The sequence below is a fragment of the Musca domestica genome, unplaced genomic scaffold (genome assembly GCF_030504385.1).
Source record: "Musca domestica strain aabys unplaced genomic scaffold, Musca_domestica.polishedcontigs.V.1.1 7, whole genome shotgun sequence".
NCBI classification, from domain to species: Eukaryota; Metazoa; Arthropoda; class Insecta; order Diptera; family Muscidae; genus Musca; species Musca domestica.
The window spans coordinates 12,187,486-12,200,128 of record NW_026712383.1 but is presented as its reverse complement, the minus strand read 5'-3'; the positions used below and the strand labels follow the sequence as shown (position 1 = coordinate 12,200,128).

General features: G+C 35.5%; 1 protein-coding gene across 1 annotated transcript; it reads left to right on the top strand.

Annotated features, from left to right (window-relative positions):
- The first annotated feature begins 1,482 nt into the window (after positions 1-1,482).
- On the top strand, positions 1,483-4,835 carry LOC131806045 (coiled-coil domain-containing protein 43-like). The gene is made up of 3 exons (XM_059129931.1): positions 1,483-1,795; positions 1,866-2,084; positions 4,360-4,835. Exons 1-3 carry the CDS (start codon positions 1,634-1,636, stop codon positions 4,627-4,629), a joined length of 651 nt encoding a protein of 216 aa, XP_058985914.1. The 5' UTR covers positions 1,483-1,633; the 3' UTR covers positions 4,630-4,835.
- The last annotated feature ends 7,808 nt before the right edge of the window (positions 4,836-12,643 follow it).

Genomic DNA, 12,643 nt, shown 5'->3' with positions numbered 1-12,643 from the left:
AAAATTTTCCACAAATCATTTGTTTGACCCAAGGACGAACCCTATTGAAATTGGAGATAATCGGTCAAAATTTAGATATAGCTCCCATATATATCTTTGTCCGATTTGCCTTTTATTGTGCACCAAACGTGTAATATCAGTCCGAATAGTATGGAATTTTTCACGTACTATCAGAATGCACCTGAGTGTATGCCAAATTTGATCAAAATCGGTTCAGATATAGCAATAGCTCCCATATATATTGTTCATCCGATTTGTTATTTTTGTCCTCCTCAGCCGTACTATGCACTCTGTAACAACAATATTTGGGGAAATATATCAAATACAGCTCAAAAATACATTTGCTAAATTTTATCGAGATCGGCTCAGATTTGGATATAGCTCCCATATATAACTTCGTCCGATTTAACTTTGATTGTGCACCAAACGTCTAATATTTGCCCAAATGGGATGAAATTTGGCACTGATGACCGAATTGAGTCTAGAAGCTAGTATGTCAAATTTGGTTTAGATCGGTTCAGATATAGCTATAGCTCCCATATATACTGTTCATCCGATTTGTTATATTTGTTACCCACAGCCGTAATATGCACTCCATAACAACGATATTCAGGGAAATATATCAAATACAGCTCAGAAATATCTTTGCCAAATTTTATCGAGATCTGTTCCGATTTGAATATAGCTGCCATATATATTTTTATCCGATTTCAAATTAATTGTGCACCAAATGGGTAATATAAGTCCGAATTTAAAAGATACAAATGCTTCGGCATATTTAGTCCTTTGAATTTTAACTTATAATTATAATCATAGCGTGTATGATTGAATTCTCCCATAAAAACTTTTAATTGTTATGCGGAGCTCTACTAAATTAGCAAAGTGTTGTAGGGTATCATAAAGTCGGCCCAGCCCGACTTTCTTTACTGGTTTTTTTTGTAACCTAATGTTTTAACGTTACTTTTAATTTTTCTGAAACAAATTCGCTCATGGCCACTTCTTGCTCAATTCCGAAGAAAAATGGTCCAATTATGCCCCTAGACTACAGTGATTCGCAATGTATACGCGCTGGTTTTCGTTGACCTAAATGCCTTGTTACCATATAAAGCTGACGATGTCATCTTCTTCTAAGATTCGTACGCGTATACATAACCATGTCCATTCAGCGGAAGGAAAAACTAGTTATCTTTCACAAAAAAAGAGCTGTTTGAAAAAAAAAAGATAGATTGCGGGCCATTATCATTTTATTCCTTAAAATTATTTTGTAAAAATATACGTTTACCAACACTGAACGGATCGAACCAAACTTAACTAAACATATGAGCGCCATCTGTACAAAATCCCCCATTACTGTCTCACAGTTTTCATTTACAGCGAACAGCTGTTGTCATGCATTTGACATTTTGTCGAAATGTCAAAACAATTCTCAGTGAAGTGTCACAAAAAAGACCGAAAATACCAAAAATAGAATTATTTGATTGGAATTGCAACATTCATAAAGAAAAAACGCACACAAATAGAAGATACATAAATTAAATAACTCATTCACCCTCACATAAAATACAACAAAGATAAACCATTTGTTACTTTGTACAGTATTAGGGAGCAGCCCTGCAAAGGAATCTAACAACAAATGGCCACTACCACCAAATTCGCCACATGGCTAAATCAAAAACTAAAGGAACTGAATACAGACGAATCTGTATTTGGTAGCTATATTACGGGTATACTCGAAGACGATGATAGTCTCGAGGAGAAGAAGGAAGCATTGGAGGGTATTTTAAGTGAGATATTGGTAAGTTACTGTGGTGGAATTGTATTGTGTGGAAGGTGAATAATTTGAGATGATTTCTTTCTCCCTTTAGACTGATAACATTGCAGAATTGATTGATACAATACTGGACAAATGGAAAGCCTGTTCGAATAGCCAAGATGATGAGAAAAATAAACCGCCCAAAATAGATGTTGATGAACAGTTGGTCAAACTGTTGGAATCAACTAAAGTTCAAGCTGTCGTCAAGGAGCGACAATACACCGAGGAGGAGAAGAGAATACGTGAACAAATTTTAGCACAATATTCACAGGTAATTTTAATGTGATCTCAATGATATATTTTAAATTGTTAGACAGGTCACCTTTAAAGAAATGTTTATGTTTAATGATATCCCTACAATATTGAGAAAAATTAGAAAGCCGACGAATTTGCAAGGATGTGCTCACAATTAAAAGAACTTAAGGTTGCCGACATTCTAAAACCTCTTCTTTGCCATATATCTCCTTATATGGAACAGAGTCTCTATTAAATATTATGACGGATAACAATAAAGATATTAACAGACCATTGCAACATCCGATCAAGAATGTCAAAATAGGATAGGTCTAATGTCGAATACTTCAATCTTCAAGTGAATTAATTGAAATTTAAGATGTAACTTCACATCCTCTAACCTAACCTTATGGTACTCTTTTTATGTTATCTGAAGGCATTTCTAGAATATGTCAACTACCATCTTTAAAACACTTGTCATTTGTGTGGCGCTCTTTGGGCCAATTAAGTCTTTCACCTTGAGCAGGACAGAAGATACAAAGCATGAGAAAGATTTCTAAACATACATATTTTCGAGTCGCAGTTAGGATACAGCTGCTTTACTCGAAGACCATTTGTCCAATGGTTTGTAAAAAAGATAACCGTTAGAGTTGCTATCTCCTACAGAGCGACCTATGTCACCTGCCTTATAGCATGGAACATCTGCATAGTAGATGTTCAATCGTATCTTCTTCTTACCCCATCTTCAGGTCAGATATTTGATATTGCAGTGGTCACTCAATATGCCCACTACGATCGATAGATCAGACATACTAATTGATGAAAGCCTCCACCATAGTATGGAGGGTTTGTCACCTCGAAATATACATTTTAGACCCCATAAAGTATATGTATTCTTATTCTCCCTATATTCAGTATTTTGATGATTTTAGCTACATTATTCACCGATTTTTTCAAGTTTCGCATTTGAATATTGTAATGGCTTATGACAAAAGTTTCCTATGCAGGTCCACGTCGTCGTAAAGACCCTAATATAACAGCTACATTCAGTATTTTTAAGATTTCAACAGAATTTTTAACGGATTTTATTATTATTATTTTTTTTTTTTTGAAAATTTCCTACGCCGAAAGCGCATTGTCAAAGAATGACCAGTTCATTGAAAGTTAAGTCTACATCTTTCTAGAAAACACTAGGGATTTCCAAGACCTAAAAAATCATATGCTTCCTTTAATATCCGTTCGGAAAGAAAATCTCCTGGTCACATTAGTGTTTACCTCCTGTGTCAATTAACCTTATCTCCTGAAATACTTTTTTGAACATTCTAGTTGGGTTATGTCAACGAATCGAATGCAAAACCGGAAGAGAGAAACGGGTTCCGCAATTGCTTTCAATTTTGTACGAACAGGTTGTTTTAGTGAGAAATTTGTTCCGTACCTTTTCCTACACATATTTCGCGCGGCTGGGTCTCTTGACTACAGTTGGTACAGCAGCTTCCAAATTTGTAAAATAATTGTGTATCAATGTGGGGTTCAAATATAGTTGTGCGTCTTCTCAGAAGCCCCTAGGACTTTCGAAGACGTCAAATATGCTTCACCAGCCTTCATATCCGTTCGATGAGTATAATTAGTCCTTATGTGGCTGGTCTTCAAGGTCACCTTTTGAAATGCATTCTCAGAATTTTTTTTTGGTCTTTGTCATTGAAAAAGTCGGAGGAAATAAACGGGCTTTCTCTCTTGATTTCGGATTTTGTACGTATAGGTTTTGGGTATTGGGAACTTCGATGTGTACAAGTTCCTACATCGATAGACAATTAATTAGTCATTTGAATTTTGAAGCAATGTGGAGTTCAAGATAGGTGTCCCAGATACCCCTAGGGATTTCCATCAATAAGACATCAAAAATAATATGCCAGCTTTCATATCCGTTCGATGTGAACCATTGGGGAAATGAGGGCTTATCTCAAAAAAAAAAAAAAAAAAAAAAAAAAAACAGAAGTGAAAAAAAAACAGAAAAACAGAGTGATAAAACGGGGGTTCTCTTGATCTCGTAGCGTATAATTTCCTACAACGATTGCGCAAAGCTGGGTATAGGAGAGTGTCTTTCAACCATCGCTGATAACACAGCTTTGGAAACGACCCTTCCTTTACTTCTACAGGAAGTATCGGAGTACCGTGATTGTTGTGAATATATATGAGAAAAATTAAGATGGGTGTGGAAAATTCGATGTTTGGAAAAATTACTCCTCTTTGATTCAATTTCATTGCTAATAAAATCCTTTTCAAATGCATATATTTCCTTTCTTTCCTCCTAGACTGAAGTCTCCGACGATGACTACGAACCTGCTCAGTCCGATGAGGAAGGCGACAAACACGCCGGCGGAGGTGGTGGCGGTCTAACCGGCATCGAGCGCAACACAAATGCCCAGGATGTTCAAAATCTTATCAAAGAGAAACGGGAACAGGCCCGTCTAGAGGCAGCGGCAAAGAAACAAAAAGACAAAGAAGACCGTGAAAAACAAAAACAAATGCGCGAAGAAAAGAAGGAAAAAAGAAAAACGGTTAAGGGAGAACGCAGACGGTAGCATGTGGGCGCATAAGGTATTTGATACGACGTTTTTTTTGTACCAAATATATCCTCCATTCAACATTTGGTAGATTGTATTAAGAACATACGAAAAACAAAACAAAAACAAGAAATTAAGAAAAACAGAAATCAACAACAGAAATCTTTCTCCAAGAAACGAAAAAACTAAATATTTTTAATAAATTATTGATGTGTTACATTAAATGAAGCAATATGCAAACATAATGGCGTTTTAGAATTTTAAAAAGGAATGCTTATAGAAACGATCGAGTTTTGAACTCAGTATATGTGAAGGTATGTATGTATTTACATCAGAAAACATGAAAACAAAGAGTTTTTTAGATAAATTTCCAAAATTATTAGTTTAAGAATTAAAATTATGTATTTTACAGAAACAAAAAACAAGTTTGTGGAGGGATACTAAATCTATAATACAGGTTCTTACGTGGTCCTGCTTTGGAAAACGTTTAATTTGAAAAGAAGGACATTTTCGTAAGTTGCCTGGACTTTTGCTCGTACTGGTAATTCCTTTTGTATATAAATAACAAAGACAGAAGAAGCAATGTTGAAAAATGAAAATTGCTGAAAACAAATTGTCTTGTAAAAATTCAAGAGGCAAGTTCAAAAGAAGTCCATCAAAATTGCAACAAGAAAACTCAGCTTGTCTTAATCAGGACTTGGTAAAATTATTTCAGATGAAGATGTATATGGGCTCTCATACAGTGTTTTTATAACCTTCTGGCTAGAGAGGGTATATATCATTTGATACGGCCAGAAATGCCTCATCGAAATAAGGGTTATAGACCCTAGGTCTCTTTGGGTCAAATCCATTTCGGGACATTTGGAGTCGATCTAGCGATGACCCTCCGTCCGTCTGTCTGTTTGGCTGGTGTGCACGATAACTCACGCATGGTGTATCTGATTTAATAAAAATTTGGTACATCGTAATATTATTAAACTTAGATCCGGTTCGAAGATGGGTAATATCGATTTTCTCCTTCTGGTAACTCCCCCACAAAATGTTAACATCTTCAAAGAATGTAATTTACTGCACAGAAAGAGAAAGGATAATCCGATTTTGCACCAACTTTGCAAATACTAATATTTGTATCAGTGCTTGGTCATGTGTGAAAATGGAAAATATCGGTTCACTCTACCAAGTACCCCCCCCCCCCCCCCCCCATTTTTTGAACAATTATAACTCTTATAATATGTGATGTGTTTTATTGTCTTCAATTTACACCCAAGGTCTGGTGTGAAGATGGAATATATCGGTCTACTCCTTCTGGTACCTCCCCCACGAAGGGTCAAAATTTTGAGCAACCATGAAGCTCATAAAAAGCGACATTAACTTCCGATTCCACTCAGACTTGGTACATCTCAATATTTTCATCAACACAAGATCTGTTATAAAGATGGTAGAGATCGGGCCATTCCTTCTGGCGCCTCTCCCACAAAGGGTCAAAGTTTTCAATAAGCAACACGACCATAAAATCCGAAATAAGCATTCGGTTCTTTTCAAATGACACACATCACAACATTTTTATTAACCCAAGGTCTGGTGTGAAGATGGGATATATCTGTCCACTCCTTCTGGTACTTCCCCCACAAAGGTTCCAAATTTTGAATATCCATGAAGCTCATAAAAATAAATTATCATCCGATTCCAATCAGACTTGGTACATCTCCACATTTCTATCAACACAAGATCTGTTATAAAGATGGCAGAGATCGGATCATTTCTTCTGGTACCTCCCCCACAAAGGGTCAAAGTTTTGAATCACCAAAATGATCATAAAATCCGAAATCAGCACCCGGTTCTCTTCAAATTACATACATCACAATATTTTTTATTAACCCAAAGTCTGGTGTGAAGATAGAATATGGTGCACTCCTTCCGTTACCTCCCCACAAAGGTTTCAAATTTTGAATATCCATGAAGCTCATAAAACACGAAATTAAAATCCAATGTCATTCAGACTTGGCACATCTCCACATTTCTATTAACACAAGATTTGTTATAAAGATGGTAGAGATCGGACCATTCCTTCTGGTACGTCCCCCACATAGGGTTCAAGATTTTGAAAAACAAAACTTTCAAAGAAAGCGAAATAAGCTTCCCTCTCCCTTTAAATTTCACACATCGAAATATTTTTGATAACGCAAGATCTGTTGTGAAGATGATATATATCTGCCAACCCCTTCTGGATCAAAGGATCACCATTTACAATGTTTATATCTGTCATAACCACATAGTGGTAAGGGTATTATGTCTTTGTGCATTTGTTTGTAACATGGAGAAGGAAGCGATATAGACCCATATTTACTTTTGAGGATCTCCATAGAATCACTTTCTGAGTTGATTTATGCATGTCAGTCCGTCCGTCCGTCTGTGTATTTTTGTGAACAAAATGCAGGTCGCATTTATTATCCGATTGAGATGAAATTTTCCACAAATCATTTGTTTGGCCCAAGGACGAACCTTATTGAAATTGGAGATAATCTGTCAAAATTTAGATATAGCTCCCATATATATCTTCGTCCGATTTGCCTTTTATTGTGCACCAAACGTGAAATATCAGTCCGAATATTATGGAATTTTGCACGTACGATCAGATTGAACCTGAAAATAAGTATGCCAAATTTGATCGAAATCGGTTCAGATATAGCTATAGCTCCCATATATATTGTTCATCCGATTTGTTATTTTTGACCTCCGCAGCCGTAATATGCACTCTGTAACAACAATATTTGGGGAAATATATCAAATACAGCTCAGAAATACCTTTGCTAAATTTTATCGAGATCGGTTCGGATTTGGATATAGCTCCCATATTTAACTTCGTCCGATTTACCTTTGATTGTGCACCAAACGTCTAATATCTGCCCAAATTGAATCAAATTTGGCACTTACGACCGAATTGAGTCTAGAAGCTAGTATGTCAAATTTGGTAAAGATCGGTTCAGATATAGCTATAGCTCCTATATATACTGTTCATCCGATTTGTCATATTTGTTACCCACAGCCGTAATATGCACTCCGTAACAACGAAATTTTGGGAAATATATCAAATACAGCTCAGAAATATCTTTGCCAAATTTTTATCGAGATCGGTTCCGATTTAGATATAGCTCCCATATATATTTTTATCCGATTTCAAATTAATTGTGCACCAAATGGGCAATAAAAGTCCGAATTTGAAAGATACAAATGCTTCGGCATATTTAGTCCTTTGAACTTTAAATTATAATTATAATCATAGAGTGTATGATTTAATTCTCCCATAAAAACTTTTAATTGTTATGCGCAGCTCTACTAAGTTAGCAAAGTGGTGTAGGGTATCATAAAGTCGGAGAGGCCCGACTTTAAGACTTTCTTTGCTGGTTTTATATGTATTTTATGAAGTATGAACATAGAATACTTCGGTCTGCTTTATCTGTTACCTAACGCATATTTCCACATTTTCCAAAAAATTGCTCGTATCTCATATAAAGTATAGGAAGTAGTCGATATAGGTACGTTGTAATATTTTTATCAGTCCTAGGTCGGATACGAATTGGTCAATATAGGCCAACTGTTTCGGAACCTCCCCCATAAAGGGTCAACAGTTTGAATAAATATAACTCAAGGCTGGCGGCATACATCTTTCGGAAAAACCGACTGATACTATTTTACTTGTTAAATTGATTTACATTTTTGGTCATTAATATTTCAAATATTGATTTAAAATGTTTATTGAAAGTACCCAAAGAACATGTAATCCCCCGCCGAATTTTAGATTTCTGTGTCGTTTAAATCTTAATGTTGATCTAGTATCAGATATTCCATATTAATTAAAATTAAACAATTTAATCAATTCATAATCAATATTTTATTTTCTTAGAACTCTGGTTTTATGTTACACATTTCTTGGCATAATTATGACAACGTTTTGTGCAGCAGACATCATGGGAATAACATTTACTACCATTGGCCAGACATTGTGGTACGATTTCATTATCAATAACCGCCTTATCCTCAAATGCCTTCTCCTCAATCAAAGGTGTTGCCTGGATGTATTGCTGGAAGCTGCACAGGATCAGAGCAATCAAAGCAAAAATGTAGAAAAACTTCATGTTGTTTTTTTCTTCGTTATAAGTGGACTTTAAACTTGTTAACTGGTTCTACCAACTCGAAAGTTAATATTGTTGCAAATAACTTTTTACCAGCTATTTAAATAGCAAAACATTTCAGATATCTGCAGACAATCATAACAAGGGTATTTTTCACGAATTGTCTGCGAGCTTTAGTTCATTTTGCCGCTGTTGTTTTTTTTTTTTTTTGAGATAACAAATGTGTGTCACATAAATATGTGTTTAAAAAAAAAAAGAAATAATTATGGAAATGTATTTTACTAACCCAGAATGAAATGTCAACTGTTGATATTGGACTAAAAGACTTTTATGACATTGGATGTTTGTAAAAGCCTTGGAAGGTTTTTAACATTGGCTTTAATGTTGATCTTAATGAGGGCTTTATATACACTACCAAACAATTGGAAGTTGTATGAGCCGAATATCCCATTAAAAGGTAAATAAGATCAATCTATTGAATGTTTTCGCATAGACCACATATAACGGAACCTATCAATATTCGGTATTTGGATGATTTCAGCGACATTATTCAACGAAATCATTTCAAATTCCGCATTGAAAGATATAAATGGGTGCTTAAGTCTATGACAAAAAATTGCGTATGCAGGTCCACGTCTTCGAATAGCCCCTATATAACGATACCTCCCGAAATTCGGTATTTTGATGATTTAAACCACATTATACAACGGAATTGTTTCAAAATTTCATATTTGACGAAAAATTGTCTATGCAAGTCCACGTCTTCGTATAGCCGCCATATAACGGTACCTCCCGATTTTTGGTATTATGATGATTTTAGCGACATTATTAACCCGAATTGTTTCAAATTTGGTATTTGAAGTTCGGAATCGGTACTACAGCCAATGACCAAAAATTGCTTATGCTTTGTATAGCCCCCATATAACGGGTTTCATTTGGGCGTTTTTTTTCGACGAACCTTTTTTTTAATTTTTCATTTTTCTTCCAAATGGTTGAGGGTATTTAAAGTTCGGTCCCGCCGAACTTAGGTGCTTTTTTAATTGTTTTCTCTTCGGTTTTGGTTTTTATTGGATTGGAATCCGATTGGAATCAATTCAAATTATGATAAAATGAGAGCTCATCAGCCTGAATGAAATAAAGATTATATAAGGTCAAAAGAACGAAAATAAAATTAATAGGGATTTATATCCGGATTCAGGACATGATACAATAATTTCAAGTGAAAGACATTGTTGGAATGGAAAACAATTCTTAGCTCAATTTGTAGATTATTCTTGACGTAAATGTTTTTTAACTTTTCAGGTTTTCCATAACCCGCAAGTCCTCCATACTATGGAGGGTATATTAACTTTGTCATTCCGTTTGTAACTCCTCGAAATACTCATGTAAGATCCAACAAAGTATATATATTCTTGATCAGCGTAAAATTCTATGTCGATTTAGCGACGTCTGTCTGTCTGTCTGTTTTAATCACGCTATCTTTCGAACGAATCGAGATAGAAGGCTAAAGTTTCGCAGACATGTTTATTTTGCCAGTAGGCAGGTTGAGTTCGTAAATGGGCCATGTTTTCATATAGCCCCCATACAACGGTACCTCCCGATATTCGGTATGATATTTTGATGATTTTAGCGACATTATTCACCGGAATAGTTTCAAATTTGGTATATGAAGTTCCAAAGGGATAATACAGCCTAAGATAGAAAATTGTCTGTGCAGGTTTACGTCTACGTATAGCCTCCATAAAATGGTATCTCCGGTATTCAATATTTTGATGATTTTAGCGACATTAATCACCGGAATTATATGTTGGAGCGTTTTACTTGTTTTTTTTTAACGAAATAAAAAACTCCAAAATAATATTGTTTTATTATTTATTTTATTTTTTCATTTATTTATTTTATTCCTAGTTCAAAGACTTTATATATACGACACACATCTGGCAGTATAACTTAAACAACTTCTCGAACAGCAATCTTCACCGGTGTTACATCTTCCTCCAATATCAAGGCAGGGTATTTCATTAACTATTGCAAGAGAGATTTGAAAAAATGTAACCAAAATAACAAAGAAAAGTAATGAGAATCCAAAATTCATTGTCAATGATTGTAGTGGCTCCGATTACTGTTGTATGTTAATTGAAATGTTTAATTTATAAACAAGAGAATATGTAGTTTGAGTTCGGGATATGAATGGGTGTACGTGTATGCATTTCCTGAAATCCTCATGTACTTGAGCCAATTTTGGATATATTTCGTGACGATTTGGGAAATGAGTTTATAATTTAAGATAATTTCGTAGTAAGAATTTTTCTAAAGAAAATAAAACCAATCTTGAAATGTATTAGTTCAAACAAGGTTACACGATTTTCTTTCGTGACCACAATTTAATGACATTTTTTAAATTTTAAATCATTATTAGTTTTTTTTTTATAAAAAATACTTAAGAAATATAAATCGAGAATTGTCTGAACTACAAAACGCATTTGGACTTTTTGGGCTACTGGAGCGATAATGAAATTTGGCATTATAATTTTTGTTCTTGGCATAGCTTTGATGTGTTCTTCTATTCAAACTGTGACCGCATGCTTAGGACTTGGGGAATCCTGTAAAGATAGTTCAGAACGTTGCACTGAACGCTGCGCTTCCTTCATCAACAGATGCTTCTTTAAGGGAAAAGTTGAAGGATGAAATATTTTTAAGATATTAAATTAAATTGCGCGATGAAATAAACAAATTTCTGTTGTTTGTAATAAAATGGATTTTCTTTGAATGCTTTTTTTATCAGTGTGTTTCCAAAAGTTTCCACGTCCTACAGCTGTTAAAATTATACCAGTGACAGCTCATTATATTGTTTACAAGCGTACAAAAGCATTTTGGTGAGAATTTTCCAGAAAAAATTTATTCGTAATGGAATTCAAGCGTGATAGTGTGATTTCTTTATATTTGTATGGAAAACCACAAGTGGCTATGGTTAGACCACTCCAGCATTTAAATGTGAATAAATCTTTTATGTCTCGTACCATCACTAGTTACCGTGATACTGGTAGCGTTGCCCGACGTCAAGGAAGTTGATGGAAGAAAACAGCAACATTAGCAGAAATAGTTCGAAAAGTAAAGAAGGAACTTGATCGAAACCCGCGTTGCAGAGGCCGAAAAATGGCTCGTGAGGTGAACATATAGCAATATTCCATTTGGCAAATGTTGAAAAATGAACTCGGGGTAAAGCCATTGAAATTCCAAAAAGTGCAAGAACTTACACCGCAAGAGAAAGAAAATATACTCAAAAGAGCTAAAGAGTCGCTTCACTTTGCCGAAAGTGGTGAACTGCCGAATTTGGTTTTCTCCGATGAGAAAACATTCGTTGTCCAGCTGTTTGTAAAGAAACAAAATGATCGGGTTTACTTGCCAGAGAGGTCAGCTAAAAGTGTGCACCTTCGGTTGGCCACCAGGACTGAAGCGCCGGACGTGATGATGGTGTGGGCCGCAATAACAGCCAATTGTTTCTCTCCGCTCATATTAATTGACCATGGCATCAGAATAAATGCCGAATATTATCCCGAAAATATTCTGAAGGGTGTACATATTAAGGCCTTGGGCACGCAAACATTTTGGCTGCACACCTTGGACATTTCAACAGGACTCAGCACCATCGCACTCAGCACGCGCCACCCAAGAATGGTTACAAAATGACGTTCCTCGCTTCATTTCCAGCGCACAATGGTCACCAAAATCTCCGGATACCAATCCTTTGGACTATTGTTTCTGGAGTATTTTCGAAAGCAAAGATGGTACTAAAAAATACCAAAGTGTCGATCACCTCAAGCAAGCGCTTCGCAGCAATACCGCAAAGCAACATTCGGCAAGCGTGTGACGGTTTTATTGTCCCTTTTGAAGGCCAT

Excerpts from the sequence above, each read along its gene's own strand:
- LOC131806045 (XM_059129931.1), top strand. The coding sequence starts at position 1,634 with ATGGCCACTACCACCAAATTCGCCACATGGCTAAATCAAAAACTAAAG. Across the intron at positions 1,796-1,865 it reads GTATTTTAAGTGAGATATTG|ACTGATAACATTGCAGAATT; the intron begins GTAAGTTACTGT and ends TTCTCCCTTTAG. Across the intron at positions 2,085-4,359 it reads TTTTAGCACAATATTCACAG|ACTGAAGTCTCCGACGATGA; the intron begins GTAATTTTAATG and ends CTTTCCTCCTAG.